The 22,980-nt window shown below is 41.3% G+C and overlaps 1 protein-coding gene across 1 annotated transcript in view; it reads right to left on the bottom strand.

Moving 5' to 3' along the window:
- Positions 1-10,898, bottom strand: part of SEC63 (SEC63 homolog, protein translocation regulator) — a 69,727-nt gene extending 58,829 nt beyond the window's left edge. Inside the window, exon 1 of the mRNA XM_027551278.1 lies at positions 10,580-10,898. Coding sequence (XP_027407079.1) covers positions 10,580-10,703 — 124 coding nt within the window. The 5' untranslated portion in view covers positions 10,704-10,898. The remainder of the gene's footprint in view (positions 1-10,579) is intronic.
- Positions 10,899-22,980: the final 12,082 nt, after the last annotated feature.

Raw genomic sequence — 22,980 nt, 5'->3', positions numbered from 1 at the left:
AAATCTTTTTTGTACAGTTCTTCTGTGTATTCTTGCCACCTCTTCTTAATATCTTCTGCTTCTGTTAGGTCCATACCATTTCTGTCCTTTATTTAGTCCATCTTTGCATGAAATGTTCCCTTGGTATCTATAATTTTCTTGAAGAGATCTCTAGTCTTTCCCATTCTGTTGTTTTCCTCTATTTCTTTGCAATGATCGCTGAGGAAGGCTTTCTTATCTCTCCTCCTATTCTTTGGAACTCTGCATTCAGATGTTTATATCTTTCCTTTTCTCTTTTGCTTTTCGCTTCTCTTCCTTTCACAGCTATTTGTAAGGCCTCCTCAGACAGCCATTTTGCTTTTTTGCATTTCTTTTCTATGGGAATGGTCTTGATCCCTGTCTCCGAAACTCAAATACTGTTAAAGATATAATAGCTTTAAAAAAAAAAAGCAACTTAAAACACAAGGATGTACATCCCACTAGAACCTTAAACACTACATACCCCAAAGTAAAAACAATTCAATGAGCTGAAAGGGCCCACAGACATAAGAGGTACTGAGAATGTCTTCCTCAAGATCATAGCCAATCTGGCCAGAGATTCTTTAAATAAGCTTTTAGACATTAATATAAATCCATATAATAAATTCAGCATATATATAAGAGCAGAAGGAAGAAAACATTCACCATTCCAACACCCAGGTAATAATCACTAATAACATTTTAATATGTTTCCTTTGTAGTCCTCTTTAGGAGAACATCTGGGAAGCAGGAAAAAAGCTGGCAAGGTGGATGGTACATACTCAGGAAAGATTTCTCTGTGAACAAGGCAATTCCAGCAACTAATTTCTAGGGACAATATGCTTCTCTCAATTGAAGGGCTGTGGGGCTGCCTCAATCAAGACTCTCAAGGACCCTCAAAACCCTCTTTTCAGCAATAAACATGACATCTACTACTATTCCCAGTGCAACAAATGCCCAAGTGAGTTTCTCAGACAGCAGAACAAACAGGACATACAAAAGCTAACTTAAGGAAAGCACTGTATAATGTACCAATGTCCAAATGGAGAGACACAAACACATAAAGCTTAAGTTTTAGTTTTTTAATTTCTAAATATCTCCATGTTTAGAAACTTGTAAACAATATTTAATGACTACTAATAACCAAATAAATTAAGACACCATAATATACCTACCATCCTATATAATTAGACATATAAACTGTTCCTAACTTCTTGGCATTATGGGCATACAGGGTGTTCTTTGAGATGCAATTTCCAAAGTGAGGGTGGGGAAAGTCTCCATACCTCCAATGAGCAATTCTTGGAACACCAGCTAGGTGTCCAAGAATTCAACTCAACTCTGACACCATCTACCCAAACTGTAGGGTTGAGGGTTCAGTCCTCCAAGACTGTACACCCAAGCCCCCCTACTTTAGATGCCAGTCATTAGCCCAGATAATAGACTGGGGGTTCCAACAACCTCTTCCTTTGGTTTAATTTGCTAAAGCAGCTCACAGAACACAGAGAAACATTTTACTTACTATATTACCAGTGTATTAGAAAAGGATACAACTCAGGAATGGACAAATAGAAGAGATGCACAGAGCAGGGTTTGGAGAAAGGGCAAGGAGGTTATACATAAATGTATATAAGAAGTACATATTTGGTCATTCAGATGACCATAATATATTTAAGTCACAATATCACAGTATCTTTCTCTAGTCCTGTATTTAGACCTATATCCTTAGAACACTGCCCTAGAGGTGGAATTATTAAATTTAAAGTTTTTAACATGTATATAGCTCTCTTCTAAAAAAAAGAAGTAGGACTATACATTCTTTTTCAGCAGTTTGCATGAATAGCACTACCATTCTTCAGCAGCCAGTAATAAAGTCCATTTTTATTAATCTGCACTCAACTCCTGGAAGCAGACATTGTTTTCTTATACATAATCACCCCTCCCCTTTCCAGCTGCCAAGAATATAATAGGTACTATATAAATATTTGTAAAGAACGTACAGAATTCCTTTATCTAGAAAACATTATTACATGTCCTTTATTAAGTACACATTGGTAAGTACCTACTATGTGCCCAGATCTTTCTGGACACTGAGGACACATCAAAAAACAATATAAAAGTCCCAGCTCTCACAGACCATACATTCCAGTTCAGAAGACAGCAGTAAAAAAATAAACTTTATAGTATATTAGAAGATGATAAGTGCTGTGAAGAGAAATAAAACAGAAAAAGTGAAGAGCTTTTTTGCAGGCAGAAAGAAACTTAACAACTTAAAATAAGGTGCTCAAAGAAGGCAACACTGAGAAGATGGCATTTGAGCAAGGCCATAATAGAGATGAGGAAGATCACAACAGGCTATCTAGAGGAAAAGCATTCCAGGCACAGGAAGCAATAACCATAAAGGTTCCAGAGAAGCATGCCTCACGTGCCCTAAGAACGGTGGAGCAGCTGGTCTGACTGGAATGGAAGGAGCAAGAGAGAAAGGAACAAGAAATGAAGTCCAAAAGTTCATGAAGGATTTCATAGACCACTCTATGACTTTAGCTTCTATTCAGATTGAGATGGGAGAGCCTTAAAGGGTTCTGAGTCCAAGAGTGACATGCGCCAGCTTCAGTTAAAAAAGGATCACTGTGCTACTATTTCGAGAACAGACTGCAAGGAGCAAGGGTGGACACAAGGAGACCAGTTTGGAGACTAACGATAATCTAGGCAATAAAACAGGACAGTGCTGGTAGCAAAGCAATTAGAAATGGTCAGACTAGATGTAATTTGAAAGTAGAGCCAACAGGACACACTAACATCTGGAAGCAGCACATAAGACAGAGATAAGCCAAGAGAAACTCCAAGACTGCTGGCCAGAACAGTTGAAGAAACAGTTGTGATTAACTGAAATGGGAAAGCCTACAGGTCAGGAAGGTTGGGAGAATGGACAGAAATCACATTGATTTTTTGCATAATAAGATCTCTATTAGATACACAAATAGAAATGTGGAGAGTTCAAGAAGAGTTCTAGATTGGAAATGTAAGTCTGGGAAATGTAATTTTTATGAGTCACATAGATGATACCTAAAGTCATGAGACTGGGTGAGATCACCAAAGGAAGTACAGATGGAAAAGAAGTTAAGGTATCAGCCTAGAGGTATTCTAATATTGAGGTCCTCACTGGTAAACTATGCTCAATAAATCCCAAGAAAAAACAGATACTACCCTCACATCTACAGCCAAGTGATTCTTGAAAAGACTGTGTTCATTCAGTGAAAAATGAACAGTCTCTTCAATAAATACTGCTTGGACAACTGGATTTCCACCCATAGGAATATACTCAAAAGAACTGAAAATAAGAACTCACAGATTGGTATACAATGTTCACTGCAGCATCACTCACAACAAAGAATAGAAATAACCCAAGTGTTCATCAATAGATGAGTGAATTAAAATATGGATATATCCATACAACAGAATATTGTTCAGCCATAAAAAGAATTATGTTCTGATATATGCTACAATATGGATGAATCTAGAAAAATTATGCTAAATGAAATAAGCCAAACATGAAAAGGCAAATACTGTATGATTCCCCTTATACGAAATATCTAGAATCAGATCAGATCGGATCAGTCGCTCAGTCGCTCAGTCGTGTCCGACTCTTTGCGACCCCATGAATCGCAGCACACCAGGCCTCCCTGTCCGTCACCAACTCCCGGAGTTCACTCAGACTCACGTCCATCGAGTCAGTGATGCCATCCAGCCACCTCATCCTCTGTCGTCCCCTTCTCCTTCTGCCCCCAATCCCTCCCAGCATCAGAGTCTTTTCCAATGAGTCAACTCTTCGCATGAGGTGGCCAAAGTCCTGGAGTTTCAGCTTTAGCATCATTCCTTGCAAAGAAATCCCAGGGCTCATCTCCTTCAGAATGGACTGGTAATAGGCAAATTTATATAGTTTTGTCTATATATATGGAGTTTACCAGGGGCCGAAGGAAAGGGACAATAAGAAGCTACTGCTCAACAGGCAGAGTTTATTTAAGTTGATGAAAAATTTTGGAAACAGTGGTGATGGTTGCGCTGCATTGTGAACCCTAATCAATGCTACTGAACTATACACTTAAAACAGTAAAACTACAAATTTTCTCTTTTGTTTTGTGATCCCATGGACCAGAGCCCACCAGGTTCCTCCGTCCATGGGATTTCCCAGGCAAGAATACTGAAGTAGGTTGCCATTTCCTTCTCCAGGGGTTCTTCCCACTGCAGGGATCCAAACACGTGTCTTTGGCACTGGCAGGAGGGTTCTTTACCACTGAGCCACCAGGGAAATCCCTCATCCTTTAATAGTCCAGTCAAAATCAACCTAACTCTAAAGAGACTTTCCTCACCTCTAGATACTGACGACTACCACCAATTAGATGCAAATACTTTATCCAACTAACTTCCACAGCACTTATTTTCACTTTTCCTACATTTTCTTTGCTGTGTTTTGGATATATTAATAATAATTCGTATTTGTCTAATTCTAATTCTCCCACCCCATCAGGGTTATAAACTAACAAAAGACTGTATTTACACTGCATGCCTCTTTGTACTGTCGGCTGTTTTTATATAGGTAAACAGTGAGTGCTCAATCAATAACTACTAGATTTAACTAAACTGGCAAAAATCTATAGCAAAAAACATCTGGAATACACATGAGAAAATTCCTTCATCCATACTGACACAAATGTAATTCCAAAATGTAAGGAACACCTTATGTTACCATACCCAACTTTGGGTTCACCCACCTACCACAGCAAAGCCAATTCACTGATGCTAGGTGTGGTGAAGGACGCTACAGTGTTTATCGTGGATGCCAAGCAAGGAGTAGGGGCAGCTCATGCTCAAAAGACCCGAACTCCACAACCCAAACTCCAAGGGTTTTTAAAGGCAACCTCTGGGGGCTTCGGGGATGCAGGATACACGACTTTCTTCTGACTGGGGTGGTGAGGTGGAGTGGTTTCAGGAATCTCAACTATCAACCTTCCAATGTCACCTCAGGGATGCGGGTCTTAGTTCCTAAAGAACAACTCCAAGAGATCCTTCAGACTGTCCTGTATATTCCTTGAGGATGAACTAGCACTCTTTTTACTCATGAACTCCTATCATTACTTTTCTTCTTTAACTTCTTTTCCTTTGTTTCTGCATTCACTCACTTCCCTACTTAAGTAACTACCTATGCCTGCTCTATGGAACTCAAGGAAGGCCCACGAGACTGAAGTCTTTTTCTACAAACAAGAAATGGGGAACACCAAAAGGCTTTTGTACCTGGGAGGGTCCTGCAGGGTCCTGCTTGGTTTCAGTCCCCCATTCCTTTGATACTCTTCACTCTTGAAAAGAATAGGTACAGGACAAGGAAGGGAATAATTTTGGATAGAGGTTAATCATAAACTCTGCAGAGGAACTCAGGCTCTAGGGAGACTTAGTTTTCACTTATTAAGAAAATGAACAATAATGCCTTTCAAACAAACAATATGATGGTGAGATGGTGTAAATATATTTATTATCAATAAAGTCTGGTAACAGGAAACTTTTTTTCAAAGAAGCCCAAGTACAATATGGATACATTTGTTGTTGTTGCTTAGTTGCTGAGTTGTGTCCATCTCTTTTGCAACCCCATGGACTGTAGGCCACCAGGCTTCTCTGTCCATCAGATTTTCCAGGCAAGAATACTGGAGCGGGTAACCATTTCCTTTTCCAGGGGATCTTCCCCATGCAGAGACTGAACCTGCATCTCCTGCATTAGCAGGCAGATTCTTTTACCACTGAGCCATCTGGGAAGCCTGGATACATTTGTTTGGACTTTTTAATTTCTGAACAAAAAGTGTAATTAAGGGAATGAACATCTGAAAGTTGTATTTGATATGAAAATAAACCTATCTTTGTCTTTCAGCTTCTCCAAGATCAAGCTAGAATGCAAGATGACCTTTAAATAAAAACAATTTATGTAATGCATTTACTAATCCCAATGTTTGTCACCATATTTATAAAACCTAAACTTGTACTGCCAGGTTTTCAGCTGGTTTCCTCGACTGTGTGGAACTTAAATGTGTCTATGCTCATGTCTGGTACCCTTTCTGTCTGGACAGAACAGAGACAATGACTTGATTTTAAAATGAGTCAAGCTTTTTAGATCTCTAATACCCCTTTCAAAATCTAAAATTTTAGGAAGACTGTATGTTCTAAGTGGAATATGAACATTCATAAAATATACTGCCTTGCACACAGCGCTTTCCACTTCTCATTTTAATACTTATTATAATGCGTTATACTAATTACGGAGGGAGTGCAAGGTAGTGGCTAGCAAGAGAAGCTTTGGCATAAGATGAATTTGGGTCCAACAACCAATCTTCCACTTAGCAGCAATATGGCTTTAAGCAAGTTGGTTAGCTCTTCTTTGGCTCTATTTTCTCATTAATAAAATTGGGATAACACTTGAGTCTAACTCAAAGTGATACAGTGAGTGCATTCAGCACTTCCCATCCTGAAGCTAGTAAACATTCAATGAACAGCTGCAGCGCCTGACATGAGGATTACAATCATCTGTCTCAGACTGGAATGGGATGTGGGATCTCCCCCAATACGAAAAGGGACTACTACACCTAAAGTCATCTCAAAGGAGATGCCCACACCAAAATATTTTAACTGTTTTTGGGTGACAGAATTACAAGCAATTTTTGTTCTGTCCCTTTGATCTTTTTTGCATTGAGTATATGTAACTTATTAAGAAAAAAGCTCTAAACCCTTAAAAGCCTGATCTATCACCTAGAAGCAGCATCTAGCAGTCTTATATGCTCTATGTGTGTGCTCAGTCACTCTAGTCGTGTCCAACTCTGCAACCCTACAGACTGTAGCCCACCAGGCTCCTCTATCCATGGGATTTTCCTGGCAAAGATACTGGAGCAGGGTGCCATTTCCTCCTCCAGGGGATCTTCCCAACCCATGGATCAAACCCAGGTCTCCCGCAATGCAGGTGGATCCTTTACCACTGAGCTACCAGGGAAGCCCATTATGCTCTATAAATAACTTGCAAAATGAACAAATTTCTACAGTGCCTTTAGTTTTAAAGCAAAGATGTTTATATGCATTTATTTCTTTGCTTCTCATCATCACTTCTTGGTAGGTAGAGCAGTTTATTATTACTACTCTTAGAAAATGAGGATGAGAGTTCAGAAACAACTAATCAGGGACTAGGCTGAAACTTAAACCCAAAACCTCTAATTCAAATGAGTTTTTCACTTTACTATTGAGCACTAAAAGTGAACTCTTACATTCCCAAGTCAGAGAGCTAAATCACTTGTACATATCTGAAAGGCAAGGAACAAAGAATAAAGGAATGCAACTTTTAAAGTTTCATTAATCCTTTCAAACAATCTGAGTACATGAGTGTACCAAATCAAATTGTTCCAGAAAGTCCAAGTAACCAGCAAAAACAGCAGGCCCTAACAGCCCCAATATGTGCCAGACACTGTTCTAAACACTTTACATATACCTATTTTATTAATTTAATTCTATGGAACATAACTACTGTCTCTATTTCAGAAATGAGTACACTAAAACACAGAGAAGTTAAACCACTTGCCTAAGATTAACAGTAATTGGCAGACCCAGGTTTCAAAACTAGTTTTGCAAAGTAAGGAGTAAAAAAAAAAAAAAAACCCAAATTTGGGAAAAAGTAATGACATATTTTATCTCAATTCAAATGATCTATAATCCTTAACCTATGGAAAGAATAGAAGTCCTCTCAGGATTATTTGAGAAGGAAATGGCAACCCACTCCAGTATTCTTGCCTAGAGAATCCCAGGGACGGGGGAACCTGGTGGGCTGCCGTCTATGGGGTCACACAGAGTCGGACACGACTGAAGCAACGCAGCAGCAGCAGCAGCAGGATTATTTGAATTTGTAATAATTACAGCATTAATTTTCTCTTGTCAAGTATCACTGTAAACCTATTAAAGTTACTTTAACAAAAATATTCTGCTTTCAACTACATTATTTTATAGCACTGTTTTACTCTAAATGCTTCTTAGCTTGGTAAAACCAAAAGGCTAAGACATTAGAGACTTTTTTGTTTTTATCAAAGTGCCCATATCAAAAGAAATATGCCACCTCCCCAAACGACAATTCCAGCTAAAGACCACTACCTACTTTAGCAACTCAACCTAGCTACAATTTACAACCTTGTAAAAAACCAATACATAGCACTCACTCCAGATCAATTAAATCAGAGTACCTGGTGATGGTCATTCCCCCAAATGATTCTAACAAGGAGTCAGGGCTAAGAACCACTATTCCTCAACCACTAAGGAAATCCAAACCCTCCATGTTATTACTTCAAACAGAACTTTTTTCATAATGGTCAGAAAAAGTATTCAGTCACTTATTCAGTCAACTTGCAAACAACCAAGAGAGTAAGATAAACAGGACCCTTCAACTACTAAAAGGGGTATTAATTATAAGTGCACTTAGCCCAACAGATTAGACAAAAGTTAAGGCAAAATGGGGCTATCCAGGTGGCTCAGCAGTAAAGAATCCATCCACCAGTGCAGGAGACACAGGTTCAATCCCTAAGTCAGGAAGATTCCCTGAAGAAGGAAATGGCAACTCATTCCAGTATTCTTGCCTGTGAAATCCCATGGGCAGAGGAGTCTGCCAGGCTACAGTCAATGGGGGTCACAAAAGAGTCAGAAGCAACTTAGGGACTAAACAGCAACAACAGAAAAGGGATTCCAGTAATAATGTTAACAGAGTAACTTCAACTAACATCTCAAATATGCCAATGCAAAGACCAAGCTACTTCTATTTTTCAAATCCAAGATTTGCACACCTGAAATGGCGCCATGCTTTCTTGATGGACTCATGGGCCCAACAATTCCGAAAGAGCAACACTGAAACAACCGTCAACCTGAAAACTGAAAGCCCCCAAAAGTGTTATCTTGTAAAAAATAACTAAACAAAGATTAAACTCAACTTTAAGGTTGTATAACTGCTGGCAAAGGAAATCTTTTTATGTTTTCACATAGAAGATACCCCTGAAAAGTCAAGACTGCCCTAAGAACTCTGAAATTCAAAATCATCATATGCCTACATACGTTTGAAGGAAAATAATTTGGTGACTTGTACTGATAGGAGGCTATTTATAATCTTTATTCATCTCACTTAAAAAGTAGTCATTAAGTCACTCACTTAAAAAGCTGTTGGAATAATTTGCTTGATTGGCTTGTTAGGGCAGGTATTATCTTTCTAAAATCTGAAAAATTCTGTGGTATATCTGTCCTCAAGCATTTTGAATAAAGGGTGTGGGTCTGTAGTAGTAATTTTGAATAATACAACATGATATTTTAATATTTGAACTTATTTTATTTTCCTGTGAAACAGTAAGCAGCCAAAAGCACTGAATCAGTCTTAAAGCTTAACAAGACCTGGGTTGATTCAATGCTTCACTGGGTCACAATGTCCCCAAAGTAAAGTATATCACCTGGACAACGTAGACCCCCAACACACCCAACTTGAGAGTCTATTTATTCAAGTTACCAGAGCTCTTGAGAAACAGAAAACCTTCCCTAAATGTTCATACTCAAAACCTGTTACTGTTAACGCACCATAAGCAACCTCCATAAACAACCTATTAAGGCCTTGCAGTTCTATCAGTCTTAAGAATATCACCTGCCATATGTCCTAACAAGAGTGCAACAAATGGAATCTAAACATTACCCAAACATAAAATGCCTTGACAAGAATCTATTTAATTATGTGTTCTACACCAATGTCGTTCAAAGTGAAAAAATTTAGAACTGAAAGAAAATGGACCAACCACCTCACAACCTATCTACCTACAAGCCTTAATCCTTCCTTCATACTTAAGCTTTTTTCGCCATAAACAGGAAACTTCGAAGAGAAGGAAATAGAGAAATGCCTAATTCTTGCTAAGGAGAATAACATCATTGCTTCCAACCCCCACAGTGTGAGTGAACAAATGAAAAGGCAACGAGGGAAAGGCACGGAGAGGTGGGGGACGGTTGGGGAGCTCAGCTGGAGTCCTATACATGCCACCCAACTCAGATGGTGCCCTAAACATCTGTAACGACAGCTGCAACAGGGAAACGGGGGTGTCAGGGAAAGAGGACCGTGGCTTGGCGGCTCAGAGTGGAGCCTGCACGCTTGTCTTCTTCCTTTGCCAACTCTTCTCTCACCTTCCAATTCCCATCCTCGCGATCCCATCCTGCTCCCTCCATAAAGAAAAATACCAATAAAACCCGAGGCAGAGAAGACAAAGGGGCAGGACACGGCTGCAAGGAACGTCCAGAACAATAGGGGAGAGGGAGCACAGCGAAACTCCTGAGGAGGACAATAAGGGGGGTGGGAGGAGCCCAGAGAGACACCCAGGGAAACACCACCGAGCCCGGGCCCCGCGGGCGGCGGACGCCTGGACGCGAGGCCCGGCCGCGCGGGCGTTATCACCCTGTGCGCGGCGGGCTGGGCTGGGCCGGAGCGGCGCGGCCCGGAGGAGCCGGTGGGGCCTGCGCGGGTCAACAGGCAGCTGCCGGCGGGACTCACCGGCATTCTGATCTCGGGGCCAGAGGTAGTATGTGGCCGGAATCACGATGAGCCCCACGAAAGAGGTGAGGAAGTAAAAGAAGGTGTTCCCGCTGTCATCGTACTGGAACTGCTGCCCCGCCATGGCACCCCCTCCTCCGCCTCCCTCTTCTCACCGCCGCCGCCACGACCCCGCTCTGCAATCCAGCTCCCAGCTCCCCGACCCCGTGTGGCGTAGCTCCTACGCCGCCGCCGCCGCCGCCTCTCCTCCCCGCCCCCACGCTACTCTCAGGGACACGCCGCCGCCACTGCCGCTGCCTTCTCCAGCTCTCGCGAGAAGAGAGAGCTCCCGCCCCACTCGGTTTTTCCCTCCCCCGCCCCTCGCTTCTCCCTCACTAGCTCGCTGAAGGAGACGTGGCGCGCGCAGCCGAAGATCTCCGCGAGGTCCCGCCCTTAGCCCTGCCCGCTTAGCTTCAGCTCCGCCCCTCGAGCTCTGGTAGACCCTCTTTTAAGGCCCCGCGTCTACCCTAAAGTTTCTCGTCCCCCCCCACTTCCGTTTCCTGGCCCAGGGTCCCACTCCAGGTCGCGAAGATCTGTTTATTGGGTCCAAGCCGAGGCTTCCCGGCGGAGCAGTGGGCGCGGGCGGTTCACCTGCCTGCGAGCGGGGTCGCACCCATTCGAAGCAGAGCTGAGTCTTCCTTGCCTCCCCTGTCTTCCATACCTACGTCACCCTGTCATACACTCTCTTCTATTTCCCTGGTTTGATAAGAATGTTTCTTTAAGTTCCGAATCGGCTCCTCCACAGTTTGGAAACTAGGGTCTCTCAGGATAGGGCGGCGTGGGGACAAAGCGGGAGCTGCGAGGAGGGCCGGTGAGGGGTTTGTTAGGGGCCTTTTGCAAAGCGATGTTAGCTCTTAAAAGACCGCAATCTACATTGCGCCCATTTTGCAGATGGAGATTTCCCACGCTGGTAGAGATGGTGACCGACCTATCCCAGAGCTAAAATATTCATAGCATTTTCTTCGACACACGTGGTAGGCAAAGACCTTTATTGCTTTAAATGATGGTCGGCGAATTCCTTGGAATAAAGCATGCCCACTCTCCAGATAAAGGAAAATGAGGCTCAGATAGATAGCCTACAGTCAAGCACAGTAAGAGAAGGTCTGGGGGTTCAAACTCAGATTACGCTGACGCCACAAAGCCAGAGCCCCCTGACTACCAACTCGTCGCTGACCCTCGCATTCCCCTGAGAGCAACTGGCACTCCAGCGCAGAGCGTGGGCAGGAATCTGCGCTAGGAGGAGGGACCGCTGGGGGAGCAGACGCTCTCTGCAGCCTCTTTGTTCGCCGACTGTGAGATCCCAGAAGCTGGTGTCAGCCAAACTGGGAGCCGAGACTGCTGGTGCCCTGATCTGCGAACGAGCCTGTTTTCCCGAGGCAGTTCTGACCGGGGCCTGTCCCAACATCTGCATCGCCCCTCAGGGGACCAAAAGGAAAGGCCCACCCGACTCACCTCACAGAGCTTTTGTGAAGATTAAAGGCTGTTTGGCAATCCACTCCAGTACTATTGCCTGGGAAATCCCATGGACAGAGGAGCCTGTCCATGGGGTCGCAAAGAGTCGGACACGACTGAGCGACTTCACTTCACTTCACAGTGAAAATTGGAAAACAATATGATAAATATTACACTGTATTTTAACTCACTTTAAGGTTATATAGTCTATTTACTAGGCTCCTTTCAGTATACCTTCCATTGTTAGAAAAGAAATCTGGTCACTTATCATCTTCTATTTCATGTCCTCAAAGATAGTATTTATCATAATCAGGGATGACTTCATAACAGACTATATGCACATGCATTCTCCCCTTTCAAATGTCCTACCTACCCATTTTGAAATGAAATTTCAAAAAATCAATTCTCTGTATTCCTATCCTCACTTTTTTCTGTATAACGTTTTCAAAGACGGTATTTGAGGGGAAGAAGTAGAACAGAAGTGAGGGGAAGAGAATTGGACTAAGAAGTCAGCACAGCACTGTGATCACCGAATGCTGATATGCCCAAAGCAATTTGCCTTGCTTCAGAAACAAATTTGTCATAAAATTGGCTCAACTGCAGTGGGTAGGATCCCGAAGTTCCTCTTGTTTCTCTTGAATTTGTAATAAAGTTTTCCCAGGTTTTAATACTGCTGAAATGGTTGCTTTTTATTACTCTGATTATAGGTTTTACTCAGCATTTGTATAAAGATAATACATCAGTTTTATAACCTTGTGTCAATATAAATTATTCATGATAAATATTCCTCTTCTGATGCTTTTTCTGTAGGAGTAATTCGCTGCAGCTTTGGGTCATGCATATGAGTGGTTTGAACAGAACTGAACCATGAAACAAAATTTTGAACAAATCACATTTATTTGCTAAACTCTAGACCAATCTAAAATATGAATTTTTTTACCAAATTAAAATATTAAAGATTTGAAAATGTATCTTCTATTTTCAAAGGTATAAATTCACTTTGTCTTAGAACTTAATGTTATTCATCATAGATGAACTCAGGTCACCCAAATATTCTCCAAGGCAAATCCAAATCATACCTTTAATTAATCACAATTTTCTGACTCTAATTTTTTTAATTGTTTTTAGACAATTGTTTCTTTCAAGATATCTTTTAATTGAAAGATATAATAGCAGTGAATTTGGTTGAACTAGAGCTACCAATACATTTTCTTTAGTCTACAGGACATGTTAAAAGACATTTTTAAAGTTTTCTCTATATGTAAATTTATTCTGTAGGTGACAATTTTCACCAATTCATTTTAATTACTAGGTAGATATTTCCTCTCAAATGTAAAAAGCCTAGCTGTTCTTTCATTCCTCCTAATAATTTGCTTTTTCCTTAGAGTGAATCTTTCACTCATTCATGCTTGCAACTACTGGCGTTGACTTACATTTATACATACCAAAATACATTTGTGTAGCCATAGTCAACATGATTTAATTTTCTGCTTAATGTAATTAACCTCAAAGAGACTGGAAAGAACCAAATTAATAAGATACATGCAATTATTTCCAGTCTTTTCCCCCTTCTCCACCCTAGGATAACCTTCACTATCAAAGCTTAGCAAATCTTCTTTAACATTATACCTCATTACTTGATTTCAGTGTCAGGATTTTCCCCATTAACAGCTGAATCTCCTCTAATATAAATTGAAGGATATTATTTGGTTTCACAGAGGTGACAAGTTATCCGCATTATGATGACAACAATAACATCAACAAAGTAACATTTGTACAACACTTTTAAAAAAATATTTGTTTGGCTGTGCTGGTCTTAGCTGCAGCAGTGGGATCTTCAATATTCATTGCAGCATGAGGGATCTTTAGTTGCTACCTGTAGGATCTAGTTCCCTAACCAGGGATGGAACCTGGGCCCCCTGCAATGGGAGCACAGAATCTTAGTCACAGGACCACCAGGGATATTCCTGTACAAATTATTTACAAAAAGCATCCTCAACATTATTCCGGTTGAAATTTGAGAGCATGATCCACATGTTGGAACTTTGACGAGGTAAGAAGTATTAACCCATTGCAGTCCTTTCATTCAATAGCTTCCTAAGGCCCTTAGGGTGCAATGAAACCTCAGTCTTAACACTGGAGAGAATGTGAAGGGAAGTATGGGTTGAAAAGACATTAGAATGGGTAATGCTCCACTCTTTATTGACTACGCCAAAGCCTTTGACTGTGTGGATCACAATAAACTGTGGAAAATTCTGAAAGATATGAGAATACCAGACCACCTGACCTGCCTCCTGAGAAATCTGTATGCAGGTCAGGAAGCAAGAGTTCAAACTGGACATGGAACAACAGACTGGTTCCAAATCAGGAAAGGAGTACGTCCAGGCTGTATATTGTCACCCTGCTTATTTAACTTGTAAGCAGAGTACATCATGAGAAATGCTGGACTGGATGAAGCACAAGCTGGAATCAAGATTGCCGGGAGAAATATCAATAACCTCAGATATGCAGATGACACCATCCTTATGGGAGAAAGTGAAGAAGAACTAAAGAGCATCTTGATAAAAGTGAAAGAGGAGAGTGAAAAAGCTGGCTTAAAATTCAACATTCAAAAAACTAAGATCATGGCATCTGGTCCCATCAGTTCAGTTCAGTTCAGTTCAGTTCATTCGCTCAGTCATGTCCGATTCTTTGACACCCCATGAATCGCAGCACGCCAGGCCTCCCTGTCCATCACCAACTCCCGGAGTTCACTCATATTCACGTCCATCGAGTCAGTGATGCCATCCAGCCATCTCATCCTCTGTCATCCCCTTCTCCTCCTGCCCCCAATCCTTCCCAGCATCAGAGTCTTTTCCCATGAGTCAACTCTTCGCATGAGGTGGCCAAAGTACTGGAGTTTCAGCTTCAGCATCATTCCCTCCAAAGAAATCCCAGGGCTGATCTCCATCAGAATGGACTGGTTGGATCTCCTTGCAGTCCAAGGGACTCTCAAGAGTCTTCTCCAACACCACATTTCAAAGGCATCAATTCTTCGGCGCTCAGCCTTCTTCACAGTCCAACTCTCACATCCATACATGACCACAGGAAAAACCATAGCCTTGACTAGACAGACCTTTGTTGGCAAAGTAATGTCTCTGCTTTTGAATATGCTATCTAGGTTGGTCATAATTTTTCCTCCAAGGAGTAAGCATCTTTTAATTTCATGGCTGCAGTCACCATCTGCAGTGATTTTGGAGCCCAGAAAAATAAAGTCTGACACTGTTTCCACTGTTTCTCCATCTATTTCCCATGAAGTGATGGGACTGGATGCCATGATCTTCATTTTCTGAATGTTGAGCTTTAAGCCAACTTTTTCACTCTCCACTTTCACTTTCATCAGGAGGCTTTTGAGTTCCTCTTCACTTTCTGCCATAAGGATGGTGTCATCTGCATATCTGAGGTTATTGATATTTCTTGGCAATCTTGATTCCAGATTGTGCTTCTTCCAGTCCAACGTTTCTCATTATGTACCCTGCATATAAGTTAAATAAGCAGGGTGACAATATACAGCCTTGACGGACTCCTTTTCCTATTTGGAACCAGTCTGTTGTTCCATGTCCAGTTCTAACTGTTGCTTCCTGACCTGCATACAGGTTTCTCAAGGGGCAGGTTAGGTGGTCTGGTATTCCCATCTCTTTCAGAATTTTCCACAGTTTATTGTGATCCACACAGTCAAAGGCTTTGGCATAGTCAATAGAGCAGAAATAGATGTTTTTCTGGAACTCTCTTGCTTTTTCCATGATCCAGCGGATGTTGGCAATTTGATCTCTGGCTCCTCTGCCTTTTCTAAAACCAGGTTGAATACCAGGAAGTTCACGGTTCATATATTGCTGAAGCCTGGCTTGGAGAATTTTGAGCATTACTTTACTAGCATGTGAGATGAGTGCAATTGTACGGTAGTTTGAGCATGCTTTGGCATTGCCTTTCTTTGGGATTGGAATGAAAACTGGCCTTTTCCAGTCCTGTGGCCACTGCTGAGTTTTCCAAATTTGCTGGCATATTGAGTGCAACACTTTCACAGCATCATCTTTCAGGATTTGGAATAGCTCAACTGGAATTCCATCACCTCCACTAGCTTTGTTCGTAGTGACGCTTTCTAAGGCCCAGTTGACTTCACATTCCAGGATGTCTGGCTCTAGGTCAGTGATCACACCATCGTGATTATCTGGGTCGTGAACATCTTTTTTGTACAGGTCTTCTGTGTATTCTTGCCACCTCTTCTTAATATCTTCTGCTTCTGTTAGGTCCATACCATTTCTGTCCTTTATCGAGCCCATCTTTGCATGAAATGTTCCCTTGGTATCTCTAATTTTCAAAGAGATCTCTAGTCTTTCCCATTCTGTTGTTTTCCTCTATTTCTTTGCATTGATCTCTGAGGAAGGCTTTCTTATCTCTCCTTGCTATTCTTTGGAACTCTGCATTCAGATGCTTATATCTTTCATTTTCTCCTTTGCTTTTTGCTTCTCTTCTTTTCACAGCTATTTGTAAGGCCTCCCCAGACAGCCATTTTGCTTTTTTGCATTTCTTTTCCATGGGGATGGTCTTGATCCCTGTCTCCTGTACAGTGTCACGAATCTCATTCCATAGTTCATCAGGCACTCTATCAGATCTAGACCCTTAAATCTATTTCTCACTTCCACTGTATAATCATAAGGGGTTTGATTTAGGTCATACCTGAATGGTCTAGTGGTTTTCCCTACTTTCTTCAATTTCAGTCTGAATTTGGTAATAAGGAGCTCATGATCTGAGCCACAGTCAGCTCCCTGTCTTGTTTTTGCTGACTGTATAGAGCTTCTCCATCTTTGGCTGCAAAGAACATAATCAGTCTGATTGTGGTGTTGACCATCTGGTGATGTCCATGTGTACAGTCTTCTCTGTGTTGTTGGAAGAGGGTGATTGCTATGACCAGTGCATTTTCTTGGCAAAACTCTATTCATCTTTGTCCTGCTTCATTCTGTATTCCAAGGCCAAATTTGCCTGTTACTCCAGGTGTTTCTTGACTTCCTACTTTTGCATTCCAGTCCCCTATAATGAAAAGGACATCTATTTTGGGTGTTAGTTCTAAAAGGTCTTGTAGGTCTTCATAGAACTGGCCACATCACTTCATGGCAAATAGATGGGGGAACAGTGACAGACTTTATTTTTGGGGACTCCATAATCACTGCAGATGGTGACGGTAGCCATGAAATTAAAAGATGCTTGCTCCTTGGAAGAAAAGTTATGACCAACCTAGACAGCATATTAAAAAGCAGAGACATTACTTTGCCAACAAAGGTCCATCTAGGCAAGGCTATGTTTTTTCCAGTAGTCATGTATGGATGTGAGAGTTGGACTATAAAGAAAGCTGAGCACCAGAGAATTGATGCTTTTGAACTGTGGTGTTGGAGAAGACTCTTGAGAGTCCCTTGAACTGCAAGGAGATCCAACCAGTCTATCCTAAAGGAAATCAGTCCTGAGCATTCATTGGAAGGACTGATGCTGAAGCTGAAACTCCAATACTTTGGCCACCTGATAAGAGGAACTGACTCCTTGGAAAAGACCCTGATGCTGGGAAAGATTGAAGGTAAGAGGAGAAAGGGATGACAGAGGATGAGATGGTTGGATGGCATCACCGACTCAATGGACATAAGTCTGAGTAAACTCCGGGAGTGGGTGATGGACAGGGAGGCCTGGAGTGCTGCTTTCCATGGGGTGGCAAAGAGTCAGACATGACTGAGCAACTGAACTGAACTGCAGCTCCACTCTGAAAGCATGAAAACAGTGTTAAGGAAGAAATTGAAGGCTGTGGTTTTCTTTAGTGTTGGGAGCAGGTTTGCATTTTGGCTCCTCTCTTTGCTTGAGTTTGTTGGACTTGTCAATATTGTTCTTATTCTATCCCTACTTTTATGATTACAAAGCCGATAATTTATTGCACTAAAGCTAGTTGTCAACAATGTATCAACAAACTTAGAGTATTCCTTTATGAATTAATTGTATTCATTACCAACATATCTAAATTCTTAATGAAAAAAAAAAGGATTGACATCTCACAGTAAGCCTTAAAATAGCACTTAATTAAATTTCCCACCCAGATTGAAATATAATTTGGAAGACTGGCCAGAAATAAACAGGAGAGATCACTTCAGGGAATTTCAAGGTTGTATATTTGCATAAGAAGAATAATTCTCAATAGAGACTAGAACCTAAAAGGAAACATTAATCACCTTGTTGAAAAGCAAATATTTGTGGGTCCTGAAGTTTATAAAATTGGAAAGCATTAATTAAGAAAAATATGTAGAATTATTATTATAAATATGCTAAGTCTCTTCAGTCATGTCCGATTCTTCACTACCCTATGCTCTGTAAATTTCCAGGCTTCTCTGTCCTTGGGATTCTCCAGGCAAGAATATTGGAGTGGGTTGCCATTTCTTCCTCCAGGGGATCTTCCTTACACAGGGATCAAACCTTCATCTCTTTTGTCTCCTGCTTTGGCAGGCGGGTTCTTTACCACTAGCTCAGAAAGTTCGTATTTACTATGGACTTTGATGGTGATGATGTGTCAAGGTAGGTTCATTACTTGTAACAAATGTACTGCTCTAGTGAGGAATGTTGAAAATGGAGGAGGCTTTGCATGACAGCATGGGGGTGGAGTTGGGGGGGAGAGTAGGAAATACATGAGAAATCTCTGTACCTTCCACTCTGTTTTGCTGTGAACCTAAATCTGCTCTAAAAAAATAAAGTCTACTAAAAATAGCTATTGTTTGTAATAATTATAATTGCTATAGGTTTGTGTTCTACAAATGAAGTCTGATAAATTCTATTTTTGCATGATTTTCACCAGGATTTTTAAAAATATGACATTTTCAATTGTATAAGCTACATATTGTATATATTTCTACTAAAAGAGAAACTGTGGAAAATTCTTAAAGAGATGGGAATACCAGACCACCTTACCTGCCTCCTGAGAAATCTGTATGCAGGTTAGGAAGCAACAGTTAGAACTGGACACGGAACAATGGACTGGTTCAAAATTGGAAAAGGAGTACGTCAAGGCTGTATATTGTTACCCTGCTTATTTAATTTATATGCAGAGTACATCATGCGAAATGCCAGGCTGGATGAAGCACAAGCTGAAATCAAGATGCAGGGAGAAATATCAGCCTCAGATATGTGGATAACACCACTTTAATGGCATAAAGCGAAGAGAAACTAAAGAGCCTCTTGATAAAAGTGAAAGAGGAGAGTGAAAAAGCTTGCTTAAAACTCAACATTCAAAAAAGGAAGATCATGGCATCTGGTCCCATCACTTTATGGCAAATAGATGGGGAAACAATTGAAACAGTGACAGATTTTATTTTCTTGGGTTCCAAAATCACTGCAGATGGTGACTGCAGCCATGAATTAAAAGACCCTTGCTCCTTGGAAGAAAAGCCATGACCAACCTAGACAGCATATTAAAAAGCAGAGACATTACATTGCCAACAAAGGTCCATCTAGTCAAAGCTATGGTTTTTCCAGTAGTCATGTATGGATGTGAGAGTTGGACCATAAGGAAAGCTGCACACCAAAGAATTGATGCTTTTGAACTGTGGTGTTGGAGAAGACTCTTGGAAGTCCGTTGGACTACAAGGAGATCCAACCAGTCAATCCTAAAGGAAATCAGTCCTGACTATTCACTGGAAGGACTGATGCTGAAGCTGAAGCTCCAATACTTTGGCCACCTGATGCAAAGATCTGACTCCTTGGAAAAGACTCTGATGCTGGGAAAGATTGAGGGCAGGAGGAGAAATGGGTAACAGAGGATGAGATGGATGGATGGCATCACCAACTCGATGGACATGAGTTTGAGCAAGCTCCAGGAGTTGGTGATGGACAGGGAAGCCTGGCGTGCTGCAGTTCATGGGGTCACAAAGAGTTGGACATGACTGAACAACTGAACTGAACTGAACTGAAGAGAGATTTTTCCTTTTTAACAAGGCTCCAATGACAACCAAATCCTCTGCATATAATTTGAAAAGCTCATGAGTGGAAGAATTTTCCACAGAGTGGTCTCTGTCTCTGAACATTTCAAACAATATTTCTCCTCCATTACCTACATACTTCAAGTACCAGGCCAAATGGAATATATTCATATCATGAATCAAGATGTATCACTCTTTCACATTACAATGCTAAGTAAGTTTGCCCCAGGGTGGGAGGTGAAAGAAGTATTCCTGGAAGTGCTAATAGCTATACACAGAAGTAACTGTAAGCTACATGAAAACATCATCCAGTGATATCATTCAGTCATTCAACATTTAACATTCACTGAATGGCTGATTTGGGTTGCTGTATGGCAGAAACTAGTGCAACATTGTAAAGCAATTTTTCCCCAATTAAAAATAAATTTTAAAAAATTCATTGAGCTCGCATATACTATTAGCCAATGTGGGGAGCACAGGAATGTTGTGTTTTTTTAAACATTTGGTGGGGGCTTCGCTGGGCCTTCGTTGCTGTGTGTGTGGGCTTCTCTAGTTGGAGCTAGCAAGGACTACTCTCTAGCAGCTAGGTGAGACAGGGTCTCTCACCTCTGGAAACTTGTCTACAGTCTAATGAGAAGGACATACTTTTCCAATACGTAACAAAAACCAGAGAAAGGAATTGATAAATGCTTTAAGAAATATATAAATAAAATTATTTCTGAGTTCATAGTAAAGAGCTCTTTCTTTTGGCAGAGAGAATCAGAAGGCTTCAAAGAAGAGGTGGCAATTGAACCAGGCCTTGAAACTGAAATAGGAATTGAGGGAAAAAATCCAGGTAGAATCAGTTCAGAGAACATTTGGAGAAACCCATGAAGTCCAGTCTGGCTGTGAATGGGAATCACAAAGATGGGAAAATACTTTTCAGTCCAGGTTACAGGCAACATGTTAGCAATATTACCATTTAATGAGCTTTGTTAAAGGACTTCATAAGTGGGAGACATTGCAATCTCCATTGGATACCTTAAAAAAGAGAGAGAAAAATGATTCTAACTAACATAGTTTTAAGTATGGGCCTACAGAATACAAGAGGGTGAACCATGTCACCATTTCTACTATTTTTTCTTTCTTCCTTTACCCACCATATAGTTTTCACTCTTCAATATCAATAGTTATGTCCCCTAAAAGACTTTGACATACCTCTCTCTGCTGGCCCCTATATTTCACATCCTGTTCACTCCCTACTTCCAGTCCTGCTTCCCCACCTCTGTCCTGCCTCACATCTGTTCTCTACACAGCAGCCGGGGATCCTTTTCTTCTTTTAACTTTCTATTTTGAAATAATTATAGATTCACAAGAAGCTACAAAAATAGTAGAGACAAGACAGTCTCCTCCAGTGGTTAGTTAGTTCAGTCGCTCAGTCGTGTCCAACTCTTCACGACCCCATGAATCAATCGCAGCACGCCAGGCCTCTCGGTCCATCACCAACTCCCAGAGTTCACTCAGACTCACATCCATCGAGTCAGTGATGCCATCCAGCCATCTCATCCTCTGTCGTCCCCTTCTCCTCCTCCCCCCAATCCCTCCCAGCATCAGAGTCTTTTCCAATGAGTCAACTCTTCGCATGAGGTGGCCAAAGTACTGGAGTTTCAGTTTCAGCATCATTCCCTCCAAAGAAATCTCAGGGCTGATCTCCTTCAGAATGGACTGGTTGGATCTCCTTGCAGTCCAAGGGACTCTCAAGAGTCTTCTCCAACACCACAGTTCAAAAGCATCAATTCTTCAGCACTCAGCCTTCTTCACAGTCCAACTCTCACATCCATACATGACCACAGGAAAAACCATAGCCTTGACTAGACAGCCCTTTGTTGGCAAAGTAATGTCTCTGCTTTTGAATATGCTATCTAGATTGGTCATAACTTTCCTTCCAAGGAGTAAGCGTCTTTTAATTTCATGGCTGCAATCACCATCTGCAGTGATTTTGGAGCCCAAAAAAGTAAAGTCTGACACTGTTTCCACTGTTTCCCCATCTATTTCCAATGAAGTGATGGGACCGGATGCCATGATCTTCGTTTTCTGAATGTTGAGCTTTAAGCCAACTTTTTCACTCTCCTCTTTCACTTTCATCAATAGGCTTTTTAGTTCCTCTTCACTTTCTGCCATAAGGGTGGTGTCATCTGCATATCTGAGGTTATTGATATTTCTCCTGGCAATCTTGATTCCAGCTTGTGTTTCTTCTAGTCCAGCGTTTCTCATGATGTACTCTGCATATAAGTTAAATAAGCAGGGTGATAATATACAGCCTTGACGTACTCCTTTCCTGAAATGGAACCAGTCTGTTGTTCCGTGTCTAGTTTGAACTCTTGCTTCCTGACCTGCATACAGATTTCTCAAGAGGCAGGTCAGGTGGTCTGGTATTCCCACCTCTTTCAGAATTTTCCACAGTTTATTGTGATCCACACAGTCAAAGGCTTTGGCATAGTCAAGAAAGCAGAAATAGATGTTTTTCTGGAACTCTCTTGCTTTTTCCATGATCCAGCGGATGTTGGCAATTTGATCTCTGGTTCCTCTGCCTTTTCTAAAAGCAGCTTGAACATCAGGAAGTTCACGGTTCACGTATTGCTAAAGCCAGTGGTAAAATCTTATAAAAACTATAGTACAATATCAAAATCAAAAAATTGTCTTTGGCATAATCTATAGGTCTTATTCAGATTTCACATTTTACATACAAACACGCTCGTGTGTGTATGTGTGTGTGTGTGATTTTTCTAAAGCCTATAAGCTGATGTAACTTTGTTCAAAATAGCCCAAAGTCTTCCTGCTGCTGCTGCTGCTAAGTCACTTCAGTTGTGTCCGACTCTGTGTGACCCCATAGACGGCAGCCCACCAGGCTCCCCTGTCCCTGGGATTCTCCAGGCAAGAACACTGGAG

The sequence above is a fragment of the Bos indicus x Bos taurus genome, chromosome 9 (genome assembly GCF_003369695.1).
Source record: "Bos indicus x Bos taurus breed Angus x Brahman F1 hybrid chromosome 9, Bos_hybrid_MaternalHap_v2.0, whole genome shotgun sequence".
Taxonomy (NCBI): Eukaryota; Metazoa; Chordata; class Mammalia; order Artiodactyla; family Bovidae; genus Bos; species Bos indicus x Bos taurus.
This window is presented reverse-complemented; position numbering and strand designations above follow the sequence as displayed.